Below are 27,986 nucleotides of genomic sequence, written 5' to 3' on the forward strand. Positions count from 1 at the left end.
ATGACTCAAATGACTCAAGACGAAATAATAAGTAACACAAAAACTGTTCTACAAGGACTGGAAGCACTTCGAGTGGAACATGCCTCATTAATTTCTGGAATAAGCGAATCTAATAAGGATGAAGAAAAAACTTACATCATAAGAAAAAATATAGAGAATATTGAATTGGGTCTCAATGAGGCACAAGTAATGATGGCCCTATCATGTCATCTTCAAAACATTGAAGCTGAAAAGCAAAAACTTAAAACGCAGGTACGAAGATTGCATCAGGAAAATGCATGGCTACGTGATGAACTTGCTAATACACAACAAAAATTTCAAGCATCAGAACAATTGGTCGCCCAACTTGAAGAAGAAAAGAAACATCTAGAATTTATGACATCTGTAAAAAAATATGACGAAAATCAAGATCAGGAGGAACAAAATGAAAAACCTAGACCTGATCCCGTAATGGAACTTTTTCCAGATGATGATAATGAAGATAGAAACAATATATCTCCAACGCCTCCAAGTCAATACTCAAATCAATCTTCGGGTTATGAAATTCCAGCTCGTTTGAGAACTCTACATAACTTGGTTATACAATACGCATCCCAGGGAAGGTATGAAAAAAATTGTTATAAATCTATTATTAATATTATATATATAGATACTTTTAGAGATACAGTCGGGTATGCTTATAACGAACATCGGTTATAACGAACATTTTTTATATCGAACACATTTCCTGGTCTCGAAGTTTTAAGACAGATATTTTATACAAATCTTTAAATCGATGTATTTAACGTATACGAAAAGTACTAAACGGCACTAGATTTGGTACAATTAGGATTTGGGTGAACGGATAGGGCTGGAAACCTAAAATTTGGAATAATGGTTACTGTTGGAATATAGAATTGAGATATGGAAGTATAGTACTTATGTGTACTAAATGGTACTATATTTGGTACAACTTGATTAAGTGTGAATGGATAGAGCTGTACTCCAGAATTTTGGAATTAAAATTACTGTTGGAGTGTAGGATTGACATAGGTTTGGAAATTTTTAATTATAGAAACAAAAAGTACTAAATGATAAAGGCTGATATTCTGAAATTTTTAATTAATATTACAGTTGGAGTGCAGAATTGAGATATGTCGGTAGTTTTGAAAATTCGTCAGCATGTGTACTAAATGGTACAACATTTGGTACAATTTTGATTAGAGTTAACGGATAGAGATGATAAATGAAAATTACAGAATTAAGGAAGTATTGGAATTTCGTACATATTGACACTTACTGGTACTAAATATGGTACAATTCGTTTTGTTTGAGCGGGAATCCTAAAATTTGGAGTTAAAATTAAGGTTGGAGTGTAGGATGAGACATGGAGGTTGTTTTAAAAATGCGTAATTATCTACATATATAAAAGAGCTTATATATAACAGAGATCATCGCTCAGACGAAACGGCTGAAGCTAGAAGCTTGAAATTTTGTGTGTGGGTTTTTGTTGGTGTGTAGGCGTGAGATAAGGCTGGGTTTTTGGAAATTCGAACTAGTAGGCGAACGGGAAGAGCTAGAATTCTGAAATTTGGAATGTGGGTCACTGATGGAAAGTTAGAAAGCTATGCAAAAGGGTTTTTGGAAATTCGACTTATAAGTGTACTAAAAGTACTAAATTTAGTTTTAATTGTATATATATTGTATACATATATAGCTAAAATCTTGAAATTTTATATGGAATACAGGTTGGGAATTGGTGTTAATGTGTGGAAATAGTTTAAGATTTTCGTACTTATGTTTTTTAAAAAGTACTAAGTGGTACTAAATTTGGTACTATTTGCTTTTAGTTGAGTATATATAGATGGAATCCTGAAAATCGGAATTAGGACTACTGTTGGAATACAGGATTGAGGTACCTTTAAAAAATCGTACGTTTGCGTACGAAAAGTACCTAATGGTACTAAATTTTGTGCAAGTTGGATTTCGGTTCACAGATCTGGAGTCTTAAAATTGGGAATAAAAATGACTGTTGCAGTGTAGAATTGAGGTAGTTTTGGAAATTCGTACTTATTGGTAAGAAAAGTACTAAATGGTACTAAATATAGTACAATTTGGATTTTGCTTAAACGAATGAGCTTAAACCTTGAAATTTGGAATTCTGATTACTGTTGAAGATTTAGCTATAGAGACATCTTTGGAAATTCGTATTTGTGTGTAAGAAAAGTACTAAACGGCACTAGATATGGTACAATTTGGATTTGGGTGAACGGAGAGAGCTGGAAACCTAAAATTTGGAATAATTGTTGCTTTTAGAATATAGAATTAAGACATGGAAGCATAGTTCTTATGTGTACTAAATGGTACTATATTTGGTACAACTTGATTAAGTGTGAATGGATAGAGTTGGACTCCATAATTTTGGAATTAAAATGAAATTTTAAATTTTAAATTTGGAATGCAAATCACAGAATTAAGGTAGTATTGAAATTTCGCACTTTTGGATACGAGAAGCACTAAATGGTATTAAATAGAGTACAATTCGTTTTGTGTGAGCTGGAATCCTAAAATTTGGAATCAAAATTAAGGGTGGATTGTAGGATTGAGATATCGAGGTAGTTTTGAAAATGCATGATTATGTGTACTAATGAAAGGATAGAGATAGACATAGAAATAGAAAACTTATACTTGAAAATAAAAATACTGTTAGAGTACAGGATTGAGACAGTATTGAACGTAGACAGTATCAAACTTAAAGTACGAAAAGTACTAAATGGTACTAAATATGCTACAATTTGGATTTATGTGAACGGATAGGGCTGGGAACCTGAAATTTATGATTAAAATTACTGTTGGAGTGTGGAATTGAGGAAGTTTTATAAAATCGTACTTACCTCTACGAAAAGTAATAAATGGTACTAAATTTGGTTCTTGGTGAACGGATAGAGCTGGAATCCTTAAATGTGGACCAAAGGTTATTATTGGAGAACATGACTGGGGTAGTTTTGGAAATACGTACTTAAGGGTACGAAAAGCACAAAATTTGGTACAATTCCGACTTAGGTGAACTGGTAGAATTGGAATCCCGAATGTTGCAACTTATAGCCTAGACAGACGACAGCCTTAATTTGCATTAACAGCCTTAATTCAAATTAACTTGTACATTATCCTCATTTTTATGTGTAGTAAATGCACAAAATCAAACTGAATTTATACTGAATTAGGCAATTTCAATATGGCAATGCTGTCGAAAATTAATTGTTTCTTGTCAAATTTATTTATATTTATGAAAATAAAAATAAGAAATGAAGGCTAATTTCAACCATTTCTTAAATTGGGAGCTGTTTAGCTATGATCATAGTTGCTATTCCTCCATTATGTCATGTATATATTTCCTAAAGATTTAATCTTGAAAAATATCGAAACAAATGTAAAAAAAATTCATCATACACACAGACAAACAACTGTTTTGAAGCAAAAAAATGTTTCGTAAATGCAGAAACTCTCGTCTGTCAGGGGTAAATATTAATTCAAATTAAGAATTTTTTAATGCAAATTAAGGCTGTCGTCTGTCTATGGTATTAGGTTACTGTGGGAGTGTAGATTCGAAATAGTTTGGAATATGGGTACGAAAAGTACAGAATGGTACCAAATCTGGTTTTTGTGAACAGACAGATCTGGAATTCTTAAATTTTGTCTTACGATTACTATTTGAAATCAGTATTGAGGTATGTTTGGAAATTCGTACTTATGAGTACGAAAAGTACTAAATTTGGACGTTGGTGGGATAAAGATTACTATTGGAGAGTAAGATTGATGTAGTTTTAGAAATTCTTACGTATGACTATGATGGTACTAAATTTGGAACAATTTGGATTTGGTTGGGTCCTGAGATTTGGAATTTAGATTACTGTTAAAGTGTAGTATTTAGCTATGGAGATAACATTGGAAACTCGAATAGATGTGTAGGAATAGTAAATAGAATAGCAAATGCACTAAATTTCGATTTCGGCAACGGAGAGAGCTGGAAACCTAAAGTTTGTAAAGTGGGTCACTGACGGAGAGTTAGAAAAAAGTACCAAAGGGTTTTTTTTTTATACTAACTGGTACTAAATTTAGTGGTGGTGGTATGGAAGAAGTCTTGAAAATGTGTAATTATGTGTTCGAAAAGTACCAAGGATGAACCCTATTGAAATTGGGAAAAATCGGTTCAGATTTAGATATATTTCCCACATTTAGGTTATGAAATTCCAGCTCGTTTGAGAACTCTACATAACTTGGTTATACAATACGCATCCCAGGGAAGGTATGAAAAAAATTGTTATAAATCTATTATTAATATTATATATACATAGATACTTTTAGAGATACAGTCGGGTAAGCTTATAACGAACATCGGTTATAACGAACATTTTTTATATCGAACACATTTCCTGGTCTCGAAGTTTTAAGACAGATATTTTATACAAATCTTTAAATCGATGTATTTAACGTATACGAAAAGTACTAAACGGCACTAGATTTGGTACAATTAGGATTTGGGTGAACGGATAGGGCTGGAAACCTAAAATTTGGAATAATGGTTACTGTTGGAATATAGAATTGAGATATGGAAGTATAGTACTTATGTGTACTAAATGGTACTATATTTGGTACAACTTGATTAAGTGTGAATGGATAGAGCTGTACTCCAGAATTTTGGAATTAAAATTACTGTTGGAGTGTAGGATTGACATAGGTTTGGAAATTTTTAATTATAGAAACAAAAAGTACTAAATGATAAAGGCTGATATTCTGAAATTTTTAATTAATATTACAGTTGGAGTGCAGAATTGAGATATGTCGGTAGTTTTGAAAATTCGTCAGCATGTGTACTAAATGGTACAACATTTGGTACAATTTTGATTAGAGTTAACGGATAGAGATGGTAAATGAAAATTACAGAATTAAGGAAGTATTGGAATTTCGTACATATTGACACTTACTGGTACTAAATATGGTACAATTCGTTTTGTTTGAGCGGGAATCCTAAAATTTGGAGTTAAAATTAAGGTTGGAGTGTAGGATGAGACATGGAGGTTGTTTTAAAAATGCGTAATTATCTACATATATAAAAGAGCTTATATATATAACAGAGATCATCGCTCAGACGAAACGGCTGAAGCTAGAAGCTTGAAATTTTGTGTGTGGGTTGTTGTTGGTGTGTAGGCGTGAGATAAGGCTGGGTTTTTGGAAATTCGAACTAGAAGGTGAACGGGAAGAGCTAGAATTCTGAAATTTGGAATGTGGGTCACTGATGGAAAGTTAGAAAGCTATGCAAAAGGGTTTTTGGAAATTCGACTTATAAGTGTACTAAAAGTACTAAATTTAGTTTTAATTGTATATATATTGAACATATATAGCTAAAATCTTGAAATTTTATATGGAATACAGGTTGGGAATTGGTGTTAATGTGTGGAAATAGTTTAAGATTTTCGTACTTATGTTTTTTAAAAAGTACTAAGTGGTACTAAATTTGGTACTATTTGCTTTTAGTTGAGTGTATATAGATGGAATCCTGAAAATCGGAATTAGGACTACTGTTGGAATACAGGATTGAGGTACCTTTAAAAAATCGTACGTTTGTGTACGAAAAGTTCTTAATGGTACTAAATTTTGTGCAAGTTGGATTTCGGTTCACAGATCTGGAGTCTTGAAATTGGGAATAAAAATGACTGTTGCAGTGTAGAATTGAGGTAGTTTTGGAAATTCGTACTTATTGGTAAGAAAAGTACTAAATGGTACTAAATATAGTACAATTTGGATTTTGCTTAAACGAATGAGCTTAAACCTTGAAATTTGGAATTCTGATTACTGTTGAAGATTGAGCTATAGAGACATCTTTGGAAATTCGTATTTGTGTGTACGAAAAGTACTAAACGGCACTAGATATGGTACAATTTGGATTTGGGTGAACGGAGAGAGCTGGAAACCTAAAATTTGGAATAATTGTTGCTTTTAGAATATAGAATTAAGACATGGAAGCATAGTACTTATGTGTACTAAATGGTACTATATTTGGTACAACTTGATTAAGTGTGAATGGATAGAGTTGGACTCCATAATTTTGGAAATTAATTTTGGTGTGTATTTGGAATGCAAATCACAGACGGAGTATTGAAATTTCGCACTTTTGGATACGAAAAAAATGGTATTAAATAGAGTACAATTCGTTTTGTGTGAGCTGGAATCCTAAAATTTGGAATCAAAATTAAGGGTGGAGTGTAGGATTGAGATATCGAGGTAGTTTTGAAAATGCATGATTATGTGTACTAAATGGTACTAAGTTTAGTACAAGTTGGATTTAAATGAAAGGATAGAGATAGACATAGAAATAGAAAACTTATACTTGAAAATAAAAATACTGTTAGAGTACAGGATTGAGACAGTATTGAAACGTAGACAGTATCAAACTTAAAGTACGAAAAGTACTAAATGGTACTAAATATGCTACAATTTGGATTTATGTGAACGGATAGGGCTGGGATCCTGAAATTGATGTTTAAAATTACTGTTGGAGTGTGGAATTGAGAAAGTTTTATAAAATCGTACTTACCTCTACAAAAAGTAATAAATGGTACTAAATTTGGTACAATTTGGATTTAAATGAAAGGATTATTGGAGGACATAGAAATAGAAAACTTATATTTGAAAATCAAATTACTTAGGTACAGGATTGAGAAGTATTGGCCTAGACAGTATCAAACTTAACAGCCTTAATTCAAATTAAGTACATTATCCTCATTTTTATGTGTAGTAAATGCACAAAATCAAACTGAATTTATACTGAATTAGGCAATTTCAATATGGCAATGCTTCGAAAATTAATTGTTGGAGTGTCAAATTTATTTAGGAAAATAAAAATAAGAAATGAAACCATTTCTAAATTGGGAGCTGTTTAGCTATGAAATGGTACATTATGGTGAACTATTTCCTAAAGGGGTAATTTTGAAAAAATTGTCATACACACAGAAATCCAAAAAAAAATTTGGTAAATACAGAAACTCGAAGGTGTTGCAAATAAACTTAGGTTACTGTGGGAGTGTAGATTTGATATAGTTTGGAATATGGGTACGAAAAGTACAGAATGGTACCAAATCTGGTACAATTTGGTTTTTGGTGAACAGACAGATCTGGAATTCTTAAATTTTGTCTTACGATTACTATTTGAAATCAGTATTGAGGTATGTTTGGAAATTCGTACATATGAGTACGAAAAGTACTAAATTTGGACTTTGGTGGGATTAAGATTTCTGTTGGAGAGTAAGATAGATGTAGTTTTAGAAATTCTTACGTATGACTATGATGGTACTAAATTTGGAACAATTTGGATTTGGTTGGGTCCTGAGATTTGGAATTTAGATTACTGTTAAAGTGTAGTATTTAGCTATGGAGATAACTTTGGAAACTCGAATTGATCTGTAGGAATAGTAAATAGAATAGCAAATGCACTAAATTTCGATTTCGGCAACGGAGAGAGCTGGAAACCTAAAGTTTGTAATGTGGGTCACTGACGGAGAGTTAGAAAGAAGTACCAAAGGGTTTTTTATACTAACTGGTACTAAATTTAGTGGTGGTATGGAAGTAGTCTTGAAAATGTGTAATTAAGGTTCGAAAAGTACCAAAGATGAACCCTATTGAAATTGGGAAAAATCGGTCAGATTTATATATAGTTCCCATATATATTTTAGTCCGATTTTAGGAAATAGTGCACCAAACTCCCTATATATCCTTCGATTTACACGAAATTAGGCACAACGAGCTGAATTAAGTCTAGAACGATGTGTGTTAAACATCATGAAAATCAGTTCCGATTTAGATATAGCTCCCATATATAACTTCGTCCGATTTAATGTAAATGGTGTACCAATGTCAATATATATCTTTCGAATTGCACGAAATTTTGCATGGGGTACTTTACTAATTTCCTTACTGGTTTTAATCTCTTTAATGGAAGTAAGAAATATTTCAGAAAATAGTGCTTATGTGTATGAAGAGTACTAAACCGCAAACTATATTACAACAAATTTGCAGTATTTACGATTCCATATGAAATATTTTTTGTATTACCTTTCCGCATACGAAGTAGCGGGCACTTTGCTAGTAATAATAATAATTCAAGAAATGTTTATTAACCACTGAAGAGACCATATGTGTATTGCATTGTTCTACCCTGGACTTAAATTGTGTCAAAGAGTGTTGTTCCTAAACGTCAAATTAGAGGTCGCAAAAGTTGTTTGGAAAAATTGATAAGTTTTAACACCAAAATATGCTTTGTTAGTACTCGTCAGATCGACCTTGGTTATAGCAGCAGTAAAAGAACAAAATTCTTCACTATCGCAAAAAATTGCAACATTGGGGTAAAAACTTTTCAACGAGAAGAATCTACTACTTTTTTTACTTTTTTTCTTTATGATATCGAAGAAAATAGTAAAATCTAGTAGATTCTTGCAGTACGGGATTAGACCATAAATCTTTGGTTTGACCAGATGTCATGACTTGATGTTTGGATATTAAAATAAGTCGTTGGATAGACTTCATTTAATTCGGACTCGATCTAGGCTTTTTAAAGATAATATGTTGTAAAAAATTTGATTCAAATCGTAAGTCCGTTGTCATGATATTATAAAATTACTAGAAGGAGTGGAACGACATTCCTCATCTTCGAACTTCAACTAAGTTTGGAAGAAATATTACGATGTGAAAAGATGGGCATCAATTGGGCCAGATAGACAGACGTGTGAATATTTCATAATCGAGAAACATGGAGTCTAAAACTATTATTCCGATGAGACACTTTTTTGCCGTATCAAATTGCATATACCCCCATTAAGGTTTTCTTCTGAACTAATACGTCATTCTTTCATTCGGGTGATATAATCCTTTCTTCCTATAAACAAATTCTAATATCATCAGACCATTTTTTATTTGAAAATAATGTTGAAGTTAACGGTTAAACATTTGTTGTCACTTTTTAAGAATGTAAAGTCTGGAAATTCCTCCTGGACTTTTTATCACCCGAATTTAAGACATTCTCATATACATGACAGATTAGAAATGTCTCATATACTCATACACACCAATATATAAAGTCTTAATTATGTATAAATAACTTGGCATACTGTGAGCTCACTTTGTTCTGCGGGAGTCTTTGTTGTAATTGAAGTATGAAGGGAGGGAGAGAGAGAGGGAAGAACAGAAAAGCGGTTTGTGAATTTCACCTGCATTTTTGTTAGATAAATGTCGTCTTTCATGATAGTTAAAAACTTCTTCTCTTCTGCGGATTTATTTTAACTCATTAAAAGCCAACTATCTTTAAAATTAAAAAAAAAAAAAAACAAAAATGATCAATTTTGAAACATTAATGAAAGGAGCATAAATAACCCAAAACTGAGCCAATTGGCACAACATTTTGCACAACATACTGAAGTTAGTATAGGCTACTGTGTGCAAAGTTTCGTTGAAATCGTTTCAGATTTAGATATAGCTTCTATGTATAGTTTCGTCCGATTTTCAGTAAATTGTGCAACAAAGATCCAAAATATGGTCGAATGGCGGTCACTACCAGTCAATAATTAGTAATCCAATCGGTTTCAAATTTTAACACACTATTTAATACGTATATATGTATCCTATGAAATAGGACAATGGTCGGTTCACATATAGATAAAGATTGCATAATTAAGTTCGTCCAACTTCATGTCAATGTTTTTTGAAAAATGTGACTTTTGTTAGTTATTCAACAGATGTATACCCAAAGTTGTGAAGGGTATCATATAGTCGTCCCCGTCCGACTTTACTACTATCATTACTGGTATATGACGACAACGATTTTTACATTTTGGCTCACTAATATTTTTGTATAAACTCACACATAAATGGTCTGTTCCCTTACTGCAAGAATCTATAAATCGTTACCATTTCTTTCGATATATCATAAAGGAAAAATTGTTATCGTATTATAAATTGCCGTAAAAAAATTACATTATTGCAGGTTCTGGAGCAGACATCCAATTGGGGAGTCGAAAATAATCCCCTTATAATTCACTCTTCTTCCAAAAAAAAACTCACATTTAAATATATGTATTCTGTCATAGGTGATGAACTTTTCAAATCAATATTTATTGTTGACTATTTCTCTCGTGTTTGAATTAATGGATTAATTGAATAAATGATTGCTTACAAAGATTGATGTATGCCAAATGGAATCCACTTAACATCCTTTTTGACTTGCGTTGGCGTATAATTGGCACTCCATTCGTTTTCATGGCGGCAGTTGAAACCATAGAAAGCAAAACGTGAGCAATTCATTCATTCAACACAATCAAATTGAGCGCCCTCCCATCCTTATCCCTTTTATGCTTTAATAGCAATGATGTTTTAACGATGTAAAAACTTTAGAAATGTTTGGAAAGTGGGTGTGTGTGTGTGCGTGTATTGAGTGTGGTTTTACCTTGTTTATTCATAATCTCATAAACGCCTATCTAGATGTATTCACATTGCCACTATTTTCATTTCCATCTCCTCCAGCAATAACATCCTTTCTGAATATATATATTTGTTTGCACATGAATTGAAAAACTATTTCATTGATCGCATAGAGAAAAAAAAATTCATGCATATGTGTGTACATATAAATGTACAGTAGAACCTGCATTTTTCATACCCAGAAGGATCTAAAATGATACACATAAATCTCTGTTAGTACAAAGAGAATTCATCATAAAAATGCCAAGAGTTAACCGATCTCTACTGTACTTCGTGCCTATAAAATGGCATTGCACAACTCACCTCCTCAACATGTCTGCAAGGCTTTATAACATTATGGAAATTTAATTGAAACTCTCATTACCCACAGGATAAATGGTTTGTGGCAACTGTGGTTTGAATATTCCTTGAATGTTTTTGTAGTTGTTGTTGTACATCACTCACAAGCACTACACATGACCCTTGGCCTGATGGAGTGTTAATGGCTACACTGCTCTATTAAAGTAACATTTTGATTTATGGCGGTAGTGCCAACACTGTTTTTAAATAAAATATTTTTATTGCACGCAATAATATGAGTTCACTACACTAACGTGATCAGATATCAGAATAATTATGTGGTTTTATGTTAATAAACTCCAAAAGTAAGGTGTATAAGTTTTCATATCCATGGTATGTATATTTAGTATAGCAGTTAGGTCCGTTTGTGAAGAAATATGGCCCCGTCAAATATATACATAACTACAGTGGTTGACATTTTAATTTTACCTCTGCCATAAGATAGAATGTATACACCTTGAAATATTCGCCGTACATCCGTAATGTTCTTTGAGAGCAAAAAATAACTTGAAGAAAATATTTAATATAGATCTATGTTGTGATACAACTCCCATCAGCGAAGGGGCCCGATTGTATGGGTCTGCATCTTATTTCCAATTCCTAAAATTACTCCTCCTCAAACTTTTAAAAATTGGGAAGATGCTATTGGATACTTTACCGCCTACGAAAAAACGCAATACCACAAAGAAGCGATGATGAGGACTCAAGACTATTTATCGAGAATAAAATATGTTTAAATAAAGTAGACATTGAGACATCGCAATGAGGGGAAGTAAAGACTCCGGAATGCTGTCTTTAGACGTAGATAGTGCGAATGAAGGAAATTTGAGAGAGCTGTTGCGATATAGACCGGATGGGGTCTCTAATATATAAATAAATAATTGGAGAATACATCAAGAAGTCTATGGTTGAGTGAAAAGTTCTGAATACTTAAAGTTTGAAACTACGGATTTTTCGATAAGGTATCTAAAAAGTTAAAGAACGTTTTCATAGTTACGTACAAGTTCCTCTCACATTTTAAATTTAAGTTTAAATGCATCTACGAAGATTCGAAAAATTCGAACTATATTTTCAACAGTTTCGAAATTTGCTAATTTTTTCGAAAATCTCAAAAAAACAGGCTGCTGCCTTTTGTATAATATTTTGAAAATATCAAATTTGAAATCAAATAAAACGACTGTATCCATATTGTGAAACATGATGGATAGAGGGGCATGATTACGTACAAATATTTAACGAATGTATAGAAGAGATTATAGGACCATTGGAAGAAATAGGGGTAAATGATAAAATTTAATTTGGATTAATTTAAAATATATAATGGATGTTAAATCAAACCATTTATTTTACATACAGCTGTAAAGTTAATCGTATCTCTATACTTATACACATATTACGTATTTACAAAATTAATATTAACATATGAAATTATCGGGCATGTTCTTGTATTCACATCAACGGCAGAAGTGTATCGAACACACGCCGAGGTGTTCTGCAACGCACTTTGCACCCATTTGAGGTGTATTCTTTACACTTACATTTTCATAGTGAGAGTCGGGTATATTCATGTTTTTTCATATAAAAGAAAAACTTTTTTGAAATAAAAAAAGCACATGATGATAGATTGATATGTTATTATTGCGTATAATTTGTTTAAAATCACAAAATGAACATGGAACACAATTAAAAACAAATTTTATATAGATACTAAGGTTTGTCTTCAATTTTCTTCAACTGAATTTCTCGCTTGACACAAACAGCTGATTTGAAGTAAGGCCGAAAAAGACAGGGTTACCAAATGTTCCCTTTAAATCAATAAACAAATTAATGATATTACAGAGTTTTTCATACATATATTTTATGTTGTGAATAATAAAATATTAAGAAATAATAATAAAATTGTCGTTAGAATTAACGAAATTACTAAAAAAATACAGAAACAATGTTCAAAACGAATACTGTTTATATTGTATGGCAACACTATTTCTGCAAGGTACCATGTCGACGTTTATTTTTGTCGCAGTTCAAAAGTTCTATTCACCTGAGAAGCAGAACAGGAGGTAGCTTCTGAGGTGAAGTGTATGTGTAAAGTGAAAAGAACACACCGTGAGTTCCAGAACATACCCGTATACTTCTTTTTTTATACCCTTCACCACACTGTACAGGGTATTATGTCTTTGTGCATATGTTTGTAACAGACAAAAGAAAACGAGATAGATCCATGGTTCCTGGATGGATGTCCATCAGTCCGCTCGTCCGTCTGTCGATGTTAAATTGTAAACAAAGTACAGGCCGCATTTATTATCCGAATTGAATGAAATTTGGCACAGCTCATTTATTTGGCCCAAGGACGAACCCTATTGAAACCGGGAAAAGTCAGTTCAGATTTAGATAAAGCTCCCATATATAGTTTCGTCCGTTTTTTAGTAAATAGTGTACCAAAACGCCAAAATAGGGTCGAGTGACACAAAATTTTGCACAAAGTACTGAAGTTAGTATAGCCTAACGTGTGGTAAGCTTCGTTGAAATCGGTTCAGATTTAGATATAATTCCTATATATAGTTTCGTCCGTTTTTCAGTAAATGGTGTACCAAAGCCCCTAAACATGACGATTGACACACAATTTTGCATAACGTACTGAAGTTAACATACCATGGGTCAAGTTCTTTTGAAATCGGTACAGATTTGGATTTAGCTCCCATATATATTTTCGTCCGATTTTCAGTTAATGGTGCACTAAAGCTCCAAAAAAAATGGTCGATTGACACAAAATTTTGCACAACGTACTGATGTTAGGATAATCTACTGTATGGAGATCGTTTCTGTTTTATATACAGCTCCATATACATTTTCGTACGATTTTAAATTAATAATGAACCATAGATCCAAAATATGGCCAATAGGCACAACATTTTGAACATTATACTGAAGTTATTATAGCCTAACTTGTGTTTAAATCGGTTCAGATTTGGATATAGCTCCCATATATATTCTCCCATACGTTTAAGTACGACCCAAAAATATGGCCGATAAGCAAACAACGAACTGAAGTTAGTATAGCATTATTCGTTGAAATCGGTTCGGATTTGGATATAGTTTCAATATATACTTTCGCCCGATTTCATGTAAATGGTGCACCAAACTCCTAATTCAACGAAAATCTATTTTCAAATAAAAATATATTGTTACAAATCTTAATAACGATACCGGTAACCACAGCATCAACTGAAAGAAGTTTTCCTAACGTAAGTCGATTAAAAACGTATCTGAGAAATCAAATGCAAAGTTCACGCGATCTCAATGAATATAAAATATTGTCTTTAGTTTAAATACATTTTCACGATTATTATTGCCTTTCCGAAGAAATATTATTTATATTTTCTAATAAAAATATACGAATTTAATATGTGCACAAATTATTTATATTAAAATAAAACATTGTTTTATAATTTTATCTCTACTATACTCATTTTAAATTTAAAGAAGGAAACATTTTACTGTTTTTATTTCGCACCAGTCATCATTTTAAATATTTGAAAACTTTGTCAAATATTGATATGTTCATGAGTGTTTTTTAATATAAAAAGTACAAAGAAAAATAAAATCCAATAATCATCGTCAAGGGGAAAACTTAAATATTTGAATTTTCAACAGCATCGTAAAATTAATATCGTAAATCTTCTAATCGACTCAACTTGGTCATTAAGATTCCACACAGTGGTGGATTCGCATGAATACATACATATACATATGTATGTATATGTATGAATACATCAGGGAACTCATGAATTCAATTTTAAGAAAATCGCTTCGACTATGTGGGCATCTAGAGTAATCCTCCATCATTTTGGATTGTTTGTGCTAACGAAAATGAACCAATCATGGAAGTTTACAGCAGGTATGTAATTTATCTTCCATTGAATCCGAATAAATACGATGATAACTAATTTATTGTGGCAAATCACTTACCGATCCGATTGTTTGGATTTTTGGTAACATAATTTTAGGTGATTATAGGCAATCATTGCAGATATTCCTATATCATACTCGAAACAGCAAATAAAATGGAGTTGTTACCATTGGGTCCTTAGGATTGTGGTACCGTGTAAAGAAAGGATATTGCTAGATTGGCCACAATATGTTGTGGCAATTTTGATTCAAATCGTCTAGATTTAGCTCCCATATATAATTTCATTCGATTCCATGTAAATGTTGCACCAAAGATTGTTCGATTGAGACAGAATTTTGCATAGCGTACTGAATTGATTCTAGAATGTTTTATGTGATGTTTTCTTCAAATCCGATGAGATTTCGATATAGCTACCATATATTATAAATCGTTACATTTCATGTAAATTGTGTACTAAACACCCGAGACTCCATATGCTGTGTAGAGCTAATTTTTATGCCCTCAGCCGAGTCGGAATTTTGGTTTTAGAGCCTAAGTTTCTTTGAATCAAATCCGTTGCAGACAATTTGGTGCCGATATGCAAATATCTGTTTGACTGTATAATAACCGATTTTGAATGGACCCATCGGTCCAATCTTACCGTTACCTCTCCCACAAAGAATTAATATTTTGAAACTTTTGTTAATCCAATATCAAACGTATGGAATTTCCGATTTCATCCGAACAGTACACATAGTAATATTTTTACCAAACTTAGGCCACGTTCGCAAAGTGTCAACATTTTGAAAATTTGTCAACCCAAATAGATCAAAGGCGAAGTTGGGCCATAGGAGTATCCGTAATATATACATAATATGGTAAATCATGTGTGGTCTAAACTTGGCAGTCCTTAATATTTATACCATACATAGATTAAATGTAACTATTAACTAAATGGGTCCTATATATCTGGTGCTTTTCCTACAAAAGTGAGGATACTACATACAATATGCCAGAGGCTGAGAGTAAAAATCACTTTTTTTTACCCAACGTGGTGTAGGTATCATATGGTGTGCCCCGTCCGACTTTAATCCTTTCCTTTTATTATAATATATTTGATTTAATCCTTCTAACCCACGTTATATGCTATGCTATTACAATCAATTCATTTATCGAACTATTTAAATGAAATTTCTGTGAAAAATCAAAATAGTCATTTCAGTGCATGAATTGAATAGCTTTTGAAAGGCAAAAATTAATTAATATAATTGATGATATTGAAAACACAATTTTTTCGAAATGAAAAGCATTTACCACAAATCGCAAATGAAATACATACATAAATACCTGTTGCATGCTGGTTGTGTTGTTGAGATGTTTTTTCTTTTCAATTTAATATTTCATATATATTTATTTTTGTTGTTGTACTTTGGCTTATTCATTCGGTCGAATACAGATTGCGTGACACAGATTTAAAATTTAACTTTTCGTTTTTAATCAATTTGTAGTGTTGTTGTTTTTTATTTCTTCTTCTCTTGTTTGAAATACCAAAACAAACAAAGAAAGCAGGAATGACTTTAAAAGCAAAGAAGTCATTGACATTTCAACCGACATTTCCATTTTGACATGAATAAAATAACTATAAAAAATATTAGTCCATTTTGTTTTTGGTTGCTAGAGATTAGATCAAACATTTGTTTATAATTTGTAAAGTGGTCGGTGGTTTGTCGGTCGGTCTGATGGTCGGTAACATCGTTTCAAGTATTTTAATAATTTATAACAAAATTGCTTTCAAGTGTATCATAGAAGTAGTATTATGTTTTTTTTTATTATTTTCATTTTGAAGTAGTGATACCCATCCAGTTGAAAGCATTCATTAATAAATAATGAAATGTGTGAATATCGATTCTATTTTTCAAGCTATCTTATCTTGTAAGCCACCCAGACCCCATGCATGCGACTATGCTGTTGTTGTTATTTGTTGTAGATATGAAAGTTCGGGGTGGATGGATATAGGTTGTTGTTGTGAATTTGTATACGAATGTTTATATTCTGTGGGAATGAATAACAGGTCTTTTACTTTTCAATTTGTATATATATTAATGTATATATATATATATTTGTCATGCTTTTGTTAATAATAACCGCTAAAGCCTCAGCGCGTTTAGGGGTATGAAAAATGTTTGGCAATATCTTACGTAGAACTCATGTGGATAATAGGGTGGATCAAAAAAAAAAAAATATATATATATACATACAGTGGCTCCATCGAATAATCGGACAAGTGGTTGTCAGATATAATAACGCTTTACATTTCAAAAAAATTGTCTAAATGTGTAGTTTTTTCGCTTTTATTTACACATTACTTACTTATATTTCTGAACAATACAAAAAACAACAACTTTCCTAGTGATAACAGTAAATTTCGCCAGAAAAACAAAATTAATTCAATTTATTGTGTTCAACGCAAAATCGGACAAAGCAAAGTATCAATGGTAAAAAATGCAAAAAATCGAGAAACTAATATTTAGTTGCATATTCTTTGTTGTCCAGAACGGCCTGTAAACGCTTCGGTATTGATTTGACCAAATTCTGACATACCTCCGGCTCTATGGAGTTCCACGATTCCAGTAAAGCCTCCTTAAGCTGTACTAAGGAGTTAAATTTTTTTTCATACACTCTCCTAGCTAATTCTTCCCAAAGATGCTCAATTACGTTAAGGTCTGGGCTCTGTGCAGGTGTTTGTATATGTTTGGGGCAGTTATGGATCAACCAAAGCTTTGCTACACCTGATGTGTGCTTGGTATCGTTGTCTTGATAAAAGGCAAAGTTGTTCGCGATACCCAATTTGTCTGCACTTTGCTTTACATTTTGTTTTAAAATGTTGAGGTAGACAAATTTGTCCATTTTACCATCAATAAAATGCAAATTACCTACTCCCGCACTCGACATGCAGCCCCAAACCATAACGGAACCTCCTCCGTGCTTAACAGTGGCTTTTGTATTCTCATGATTATAGTCAGCATTTGGCTTACGCCACACATACATCTTCCCATCTGATCCGTGCAAATTAAATTTGCTTTCGTCAGTAAACAGAACCTTAATATAATGAAAACTATCAATAGAAATTTATTTTAAGATGATCTATCATCAAATTACCTGCTTCCAATAATCGTCTGGTTTTAGTAAAAACTCCTTGGCATATTTTATACTACAGTTTTTATTTTTAAGGCTAATAAATGGCTTTTTTCTTGCAACTCTCCCATAATAATTATATTTATGCAATGTATTGCGAATAGTATTTAGGCACACATCTTTTCCAGTGCGAGTTTTTAAATTTATTTTAAGTTCTTTTGCGGTTTAAAATGAATATTGTTTTATTTCTTTTAATATCGAACGCTCTTCTCGCTCATTTAATATCTTCCCTTGACCTTCTCTGCTTTTATTGGTCAATCGGAACTCATCACGGAACCTCTTTATAATGTCGTGGACAGTAGATTTACTCATTCCTACCAATTCGGCAATTTCTCTTACTGTTTTATCTTCATAACTCAATTTATCTATTAATTGCCTGATTTCCACACTGGATTGTTTCCCTTTTGGAGCCATTTACATTTATTTTTATTTAGTATTACCACATTCTTGGTCTAAATGCAATTTACGAATGAATATGACAAACAAAATACCGATTTGAAGTTAATATTTGCATAATAACGGGACTTTAAACATTGATACTTTGCTTTGTCCGATTTTGCGTTGAACACAATAAATTGAGTTAATTTTGTTTTTCTGACGAAATTTACTGTTATCACTAGGAAAGTTGTTGTTTTTTGTATTGTTCAGAAATATAAGTAAGTAATGTGTAAATAAAAGCGAAAAAATTACACATTTAGACATTTTTTTTTGAAATGTATAGCGTTATTATATCTGACAACCACTTGTCCGATTATTCGATGGAGCCACTGTATATATATATATATTTAATTTTTTAAAAAAAGAAGTTTTTGGAATCGCTCATGGCCCTTTGGGCTAGGTTCTTGTTTATGAAATAAATTGAACTGAATTGAATATTCCATTTTCAAAAAATACGCTTTTTGTTTTCATAGTACATCAATGATTTGTTGGTACACATATAGGGACAAATGTCGTGACTTCGAATACGTTCGCGATCAAATTTTTAGTTGATGCGCGAAAATGTTATCGAGCTTTTAATTATGGGGATAAGAAAAAAATCTTAAAATTACACCGTTTATTATATTGACCTAAAACGTTGATATATGACTTCCTTCGTAAAATATGAATATGCTGATGTTACAATAATCGCGAAAAGGTTGCTCCTTTTTGCGAAATATAAAAAAGAATAATAAAAATATAGGGGATTATGTCATTAATTTCGTTATATTCATGTTATACATTTAAGAATTAAATTAAAAATATCTACATAATCTCAACATCACGATAAATCAGATGATATCAAAATAACAGAAGTATGTGTAGTGGTTTGTAAATTGCAGCGACAACAAAACAAGATATTGAGGAAAATTATTTTGTTTATTGTTCGAAGAAATAATGTCATCATATTTATTTTTTACTTTTATACAAGAAATTTCAGAAAAAAATTTTACCCGAATTTCACCGAAAAATTGACATATATAAACGTATTCACTTTTTGTGTATAAGTATAAATCTTGCGGATTTTAGCAAGACCCTTCCGAAAATTTTGGAGTTCTATAAATAGGAATTCTATAATAGGAATAAAAATAAAACTATATTATGAAATATACATTTTATATTGCGTCTGAATCGCTTAATCCTCCAAATCATTTGATGTGCATCTGGTTTCCACGAAGTACTGAAGTTTTTCTTCCAATCCATGTATATTTTGCAAAATTTCATTTGACGGCTAAGACGTGCTACATGTTGCATTAAAGTACCCAAAAACTAGTAAAACACGAATAATTTCCGAAAAGTCCATTTGCGTTTAACGCACATCCGATTTCGGTATGCACCCTAAAAGAATACATCGATCTATACCTATTTCAATGCTCACACTATTTTTTGAGTTAAATTGGGTACATCTCTCTTTCGGCTAAAGTTTTTGAAGTTCTCTTTTCGAAAAAGATCAAAATCCGTATGAGGTCATTTATTGAAGCGGAAATGATCCACAGATCCGCGATATTTTCAAAAACATATTTTGCCAAATTTCGTGTTTTTTGAAGGCCAGTTGCCGCCGTTCTAGCAGATGGATTTTCACGAAGAATATTTTATTTCATCCGAAACGTAAAAAAAACCTTAGTGAATCACGGGTAACCATATAATTCAATTGACAGATCTAAATATTTGGCCCGAAAAATTGTTTTTTTTTTAGAAATTTGATCGCACAAAATTGTCACCTTTGGATGAGTATTACTCTGAAGCAGTGCATACTATGTAGGCCACGAAACAGATGGAAAGACCAAGTAGAAAATAACATATTGGAACGTGGTCATTCAAATTGGAGAAGATGCGCACAAGACCGATGCGCTTGCAATCTTTTTTAAGCTCGGCTTATGGAACAACAGTTCTGTAAAAAACTAAGTAAGTAAGTGCATACTACGTACACAAAATATATATCAAATTACTCAGATTCGCGACTACAATAATCATATAAACGATTTTCAAAAATTCGTGATTGCGCATTGAAACAAGAAGTAAAATTCAAAAAACACTCAAAATCGAGCTTTAAAATGCCAGCATCATTTAAAGGTAGATGCAGATAAAATTTTGAAAAATTATACATAAGAGTCGTAGTCCTCATTTTGTAGGCTCCTAGTTTTACTTTGACACGAAGGCCGTGAAATGAGTGGCTTAGTCACAACACAACTTGTTCGCCTCAGCCTGTTTTTACACATTTTTTCACATTAAAGTAGACACAGCATCCACCCAAATAAAGTTTGTAGGTTAATATTATGAAAAATTTTCAACGACAGATCAATTAACCCAAAACTATTCACTTTTTTCATATACTTAAGCAATTCCCGAGTTATAAAGGGGAGAACCTCGGCTTCGCCTATGTTAAATGATTGGCAATATTGCCAGTATATATATCGTTAGCTAAAATGCAAAAAGGCGTAACTAACAAAAGCATAATTGTGTAGGAGAAGCAAAAAACTGTTTTGAATGTCATGTGAAATGAAAAAGTATGCCCCGCAGGGTGATATTGCATATGACGAATAAAAGACTATAATTTTTTTTAACAAATTTAGTTATTTAGTTTAATGGCAGTCATAACAATTAAGTAAAACGTGAATTTTTTGTTAGTTACGCCTTCTTGCATTTTAGCTGACGATATATATATATATATATATATATTTACTATAATAAACTAATGACACATTTTGCATTAACTGCTGATAAGCGGCCAGTAACTGTAACAGACGATTTTTAGCATTGTAAATTAAACGTATACATTTTCTTTGTAAAAGTATGAAAATATAAACCCATTTGACAGATTAAAATTGATGCTCGATCACAGTTTCATGTCACAAATTCTTAGGCCAATTATTTATAGAAAAAAATTTAGCTTGAGGCATTATTAACAACTTTTTAGAAGAATTAATTCACATTTAATGAAGTTATTGCATGTCAGAAACAATTACATAAAACCGAAATACTAGGCTCCTTACAAGAGTATTGGGAATAACATTGGTTGACTGGATTGCATGGTGGCAATATCAGACATGTTGCGTCTAAAGAAAAAGTAAAACAAAATCCAAATCTAATATTAAAGAAAAAAAACCCAACCCCCATACTATATACTCACAGAGAAGTGCCAATATTTGGATTAGTAGTTTTTGATTAATCGTGTAAACATTGTTTAAAGTTTGAGAATCACTCTTGCCGTCACTTGATGGTGACGCAATAAATCTGCTATATCTTCAAGATTTGGTGAGATTGGTAGAATTAGACTAAAATTTAGACTAAAAAAATAGATTATGCAAAAAACTTTGCATAATCTATTATCTTTTTCAAGCCCAGATCAAGTTCGAATATGGTCCTATAGGTCAACTCCTTCTGGTACCTCCCCACAAAGGGTCATTGTTTTATAAACTTGTAAATTTGACGCGAATTTGATCAAACCCAAAACCTCTTTGATAAGAACGTGTACCTTATATTAAAGAAATATTAAAAAGCTGTGTGTAATTTCGAAGACCCCTGCAAACCATAGGCTAAGGGTATATATCAGCCGGCAACATCGACTGACACTTTTTTATTTGTACTTATTTTTTTATAATGTTTACGGTTGACTCACTACGTTTAGCATTTTTGTGATTTGGTTTTGCGTTTCACCAAAAACAAAGTCACTCAATCAAAATAAATCCTCTATTTCCGTTTATCGGCAAAATGCGGCACTTGTTTGCATCGCAAAGTCGATACAAAATAACATGTCTATTTTTCACTTCATAAAATTGATGATTTGCTCGTGATTTTCACACCCTCATATCGGTAAACAATATTATCGGTAAATATATTTGTTATTGTTTGCATTCATAAAATTTCGGATAAAATGGGAAGCAATTTGTTTTTATTTGCCACCATCTGGTCTCGTCATTGGCAATGGGGCTTGCAAGCGTTGAAATTTAATTATTGCAAACGCTGATTAACCGTGTGTTTATATACGGAGATATGTCTATCATTTTCCTCAGAGAACCCATAAAAAGCCCACATTCTGGATCAGTGTAAAATTCGAACCCATTAGTCACATGGTCAAGTGCACCCGCATATAATCCAGATGAGACTTTTTGCCGCGCATTGTAGTTAATTATGTAGATTAATATAGTATCTAACTGAGCCTCCGTAGATTTTAATAAATTTGCAATGATGTTGAAGAGATCGAAAAGAATTTATTTATTTTGAATATCCACATCATGGTGGAGGGTATAAAATATGCAGCCTGGCGGAACTTAAGAACGTTTTTTCATACCCACGAACAGAAAAAGTATTTCCCTTGTTTTAAAACTATTCTCTTATTATGAAAATTCTTTCATACTTGTTCATTCATGTAGACACAGAGATTTTCTTTTCATTTCGTCTGTTTGTCACGAACCACAACCAGAAGGATTTTGAAGCAGGCTGGATGGCAGCTAATTTAACAGTATGCCAACTAACAACAACAACAACAGAAACAACAATTTTTCTGGTTAATTTCTTAGCATGCACACGAACTCTTGAAAAAAAAAATCAAGAAGAAGCTCATTAATTATGAAGTTACACTGAAACACTTTTAAACAATGCGTCGAGTGTGGCTGTAGAATGGACAAAAAAGTGAACGAAAAAAACAACAACAAAATTGAAAACGTGTACGAAAGCAGAGGGGAGAAATTATGAAAAATAAAATAGTTTTTCCTTTTTGTGGTATGCCGCGCCATTCTGCCCTTTTTGCGTTTTTAATGAAGAATGTTCGTCATTACAGTATTACGACCATTACAAGGATTTAAATAAACGAGAATTCAAAGCCACAATTATGCGCCATGACGGAAACTATGGACGCGGAGAAAAACTATAACGTTCTGCCTCCCTACGTTTTCCAAACGACTCCATAACTCTTCTTTGTACCAGAATCTATCATGGTAACCCAGTTAGTTGTTTTTGTTGGTAAACTGAATTTAAGGTAATTTTGCATCTAGATTAGATTTTTATAGAACATCATTAAAAACCGAAAGAGAGGGGGAGGGAGACGTTCGTAAAAAAATGAGATGATAGCGGCCAAAATAAATTCAAGGATATGCAACAAAATACCGTTTGAGGTTTTCATTGACCTACTACGATGGATGGATGTGTATTAAATTTCAATTTACGTATATTCAAGGATTTATCTATTGGCGCTAATTAAAATTGGTTATCTAAAAAACATAATCCTTGTATATAAGTAAATGATTCAATGATTAACACTAGAAGGCGCATGGAAAAGTAGTCAATATTAATGTTTTTGATCAGTACATATATATAAAACGCATATATATTCATGGTATGCATATATACAGAAAAATAATGGGGAGGACAAGCATCATTTATATGTTGTACAAAAACGTCAAACACAATGACTGCTTCAGGCCATCTAGTGATTAAAGTTGCGTAAACACACATACTGAGGCTTACATATAAAATATTGTAATTTTATATGTAAGCCTCAGTGGCTCTAAGGCTGGGGGTGTAAACTCAGTCTTAAAGTTAATGAGGATATATGAAAAAAAAATTGAATGATGTTGACCCCCAAACTTTATTTGGCTGGAAGCTGTGTCTACTTTAGTGTAAAATATGTGTAAAAACAGGTTGAGGCGAACTAGTTTTTTTATGTTCTCTAACGATTTGTGACTAAGTCACTCATTTCACGGTCTTCGTGTCAAAGTAAGACTACAAGTCTACAAAATGGGGACTACGTCTCTTATGATGCTGAAATTTTGATTTATAGGATTGTTGTACTCGAGAATCTGAGTAATTTGATATATATTCAAAGGTGAAGATTTTGTGCGATCAAATTTCTAAAAAACCTATTTTTCCGGCGACATTTTTATATCTGTCATTTGATTCATATGGCTTATTGATCGCGGGTACAATAAGCTTTTTTACGTTCGGGATAAAATAAAATTATCTTCGTGAAAATCCATTTAATAGAAAGGCGGGAACTGGCATGCAAAAAAAAAAAAAAAGAAAAAAAATATTTTTGGAAATATCGCGGATTTAATTGCTGATTCTGTGGATCATTTCGGAGATGTACCCCATTTATCTCAAAAATAGGGTGAGTTACTACATTCAAGGTTTTTAAATATTTATATGTATATTTTAAAATTCCCTCAATGTTTCGATTTTTTTAACTGAGCTTTTTATACCCTACACAACTATGTTGTCAGGGTATTATAGCTTTGTTCAGCCCCAAGAGTTTGTAACGCCGCGAAATATTGGTCCTAGACCCACCTTTAAGTATACCGATCGTGATATCTCGACTAGCTGAGTCGATCTAGACATGTGTGTCCGTCCGTCTGTCCATTATAATTTGTAAACACGATACAGGCCACAGCTATGGACCAATCTTCACGAAATTTTGCATGTTGGATGGGTTCTGGCCAATAAAGACCCCTATTGGTTTTGGTAAAGATCGGTTAATATTTAGGGGATGAAATGGGCCAAATACTTAATTTTTATCGGTTTTTCTGGTCGCTCTAGAGGCCGCGATTCTGACCCAAACATCGCGAATTTGTACACAGAGAAGGGGATCGGGCCAAAGAATAAGCTTGCCTGTTTTGATAAGGATCGGTCAATATTTAGCGGGTCAAATGGACTTTTGTGTGAAAAATTACAACATTTGTATTCTATAGAGTATAGATTTACCCCTGAAGGACATAGACCCGAAAAGTTTTTGGTGTATTCAAGGGCAGTGGTTGACCTTTAAATTGATACCAATTATATGGTCGTATGTACTCAGATGTGGGAGTTACACTTAAACATTTACAGGTGCTTATGTATTCAGATATTATTTAGTAACCCTTTACCACACTAGAGGGCGGAAATATAGCGCTGTTCGCTTTAAAATGTTCCATGAAGTTCCAGTTATGGTCTAGGATAACGCCTTAAATTTTCGGTGACGATCAGATAATTATAGTGTGATGAAGTGGACCGAAAACTTTATTTTTTTTTTCGAGTCGATCTATAGGCTCCAATGGGAATAAGAACATCACAACATCACAAGGGAAGGGAATCTGGACAAGTAATTAGAAGGGCTGTACTGAACATTAGTAATAATTGTCGGCCTCTAGTTGGTCCAGATGGTTCAAATATCGCGAAATATTGCCCAAGCTCAGAATATAGATCCACAGAAAGTTAGTTTTTCGTGGATGTTGTGTAGGGTATCATATGGTCGGCCCCGTCCGACTATACTGCTCCGCTCACTGGTTTATAAATAAGTAAACGAACTCAAATTTTTCTTTCGATTTTTTCCAAATTCATGGTCAACATCACACAATTTTGTTCCCATTTCGGCATCAGATTCGGAAACTTGTACGTAGTTTCCGCGAATTCAGAAACACTTTAGCAACACTGACAAAAGTTGATTGAGAAAAAATGTTAGACTTTGTTTAAAAAAATGCTAATGTGTCAGAAAAAAACTGCTAAATAAATTATTATATAAAGAAATATCATATAAATATCTGACTGTACGTCTCCGCTCACTGGCTAAGCATTGGAAAATAAAATTCATACGGAAGCTTCAAATCTGATATCGAAAAATTATATTAAAATTTTTATAAAAGTACGAAAAATGTGGGTCTTTTGTGTCGTAACAAACTTTTTATAATGGTATACAATATAGTGTCCACTGGAATTGCACTTTTCGAAAATTAATATTGTGCCTTATTTTTTCGAAATTTGAAAACCTGACAATAATATTCGAAAAAAATGTTGTTTTTTCAAAAAAATTTCACAGAATTGGAATTTTTGAATTTCGAAAAAAAAATGAAAGTAATACTGAATTAAGTTAATCTTGTGCTCAATTGCGCCGTTAACTTTTTTTATATCATGCATGATTTTCTAAAAAAAAACGATATTTTCGAATGTATGTTAAAATTGCGATTTTCGAATTTCAAAAAAAAAAAAGAAAGAAAGTTGTGCGGAATTAAGCACATCTTTTGCTCAATTGTACCAATTAATTTTTTTCTCTATCTCTTATCATTTTCGAAAAACTGCATTTTTGGAACATGTGCCAGAATTACAATTTTCGAATTTTGAAAAAAAATTGTACTGAATTGTGCTTTGCAGACATAATTAATTTTCAATATTTGTAACCATTTTTGAGTTATTGCAATTTAAAGAGACAATTGAGGACAAGATGTGCATAATTCAGCACAACTTTCATTTTTTCGAAATTCGAAAATTATAATTATGTGAACATTTTTTGAAAAAATTGTTTTTTGGAATATCTTTGTCAATTCCGCACAATACTAGCACAACATTATTTTTTCGAAAATTGCAATTCCAACCGACAACATTTGGTATACTGTATTTATTTTAAATGTTTTGAACATCACTGTAGCATGTTCGTCAATTTTTGTTCTTTATTGGGACATTACCAAAAGAACTCGTTCGTTCTTCTCATTTAAAATTGTGGTTTTGTGACAACGGTGGGTAGTATGTTGGCGTAACTAAATAAAATTCTTTGGATGGACGGTATGTAGCTGATGTGTAAAAATACATATATAAATACATAAAATTGTTATAGTTGGCCGAAAAGTGATGCAATTTAAAGAAAAATTTTATATACTCAGGATCTAATTGCTGTTTCCGAATGAATTCCATATAACTCTGTCAGCATGAGTTTATATATTGAATACTCCATCTGAAGATGTATTTAAGCAGACCTGTATCAATTGCTTTTAATGAAATTTGATCTCAATATGAATTGTTCTTTTATATCGTAGTAACTTCAATGAACTTTAAGTATTACAAATATTGATTTCCATATTATGCTATAAATAAATATCATTATTCTGTTGACCTTTTTGTCTGTTGCGATACCAGTTACGAAAAAACAGCACTTTGTGAATACAACAGGGGCACATTACTCTTGCATAATAAATACAACTTTATTAGATGGCTTCTAATATTGGTTAGCTAGCTAGCTTCCACACAATACGCATACATATAGTTAATTTTTTTGAAAAAAAAAACTCTACTACTAAAGTGACCCAATGAAATGACCAGTATCGTATTTATCTAAAAATATTTCAAAATAGTATTAAAGTGTGAAATTGGTTGGCTGTTAGGTAGGTAGGACCAGAAAACTGTTATAATAGGATCACATCAGAAAACATGGCCAATCCGAGGTAATATCATCCAATTCATTCAATGTCATACGTGACCTTTACCTTTCGTATGTTTTGGTTATTCCTGTCACGTTTGGTGAAAATATGAATTAGACGTTAGACTATTAGGTATTGATTTGTTCATTTTGCACATTTGTATTGGTAATTTGGACAAATGGAAACATATAGGCCCAGTACGTTTATTAGGTAATGGTAGTTGCAGTTGGGTCATTCCAAAGAAGGGTAGATGTTTGCAATATCTACGTTTTAAAATACAATTAATTAACTTCGTCAACACCATAATATTTTTAATTCAACACCATAATTGTATATTTATAATTTAACTTATTTCTTATATTTTATTTTCAGGTAAGTGATGCATTTTAGTGAGATTGACTCCTACTACTACCGTGTATATT

General features: G+C 32.2%; 1 protein-coding gene across 1 annotated transcript; it reads left to right on the top strand.

Annotated features, from left to right (window-relative positions):
• Positions 1-27,940, top strand: LOC133323498 (kinesin light chain-like). The gene is made up of 2 exons (XM_061532418.1): positions 1-602; positions 27,937-27,940. Exons 1-2 carry the CDS (start codon positions 1-3, stop codon positions 27,938-27,940), a joined length of 606 nt encoding a protein of 201 aa, XP_061388402.1.
• The last annotated feature ends 46 nt before the right edge of the window (positions 27,941-27,986 follow it).

Source organism: Musca vetustissima, unplaced genomic scaffold (genome assembly GCF_032173495.1).
Source record: "Musca vetustissima isolate MV318-11 ecotype Yass unplaced genomic scaffold, APGP_CSIRO_Mvet_v1 utg4242, whole genome shotgun sequence".
NCBI lineage: Eukaryota > Metazoa > Arthropoda > Insecta > Diptera > Muscidae > Musca > Musca vetustissima.

Bases quoted from the DNA above. Each gene is read 5' to 3' on its own strand.
- LOC133323498 (XM_061532418.1), top strand. From the start codon at position 1: ATGACTCAAATGACTCAAGACGAAATAATAAGTAACACAAAAACTGTT.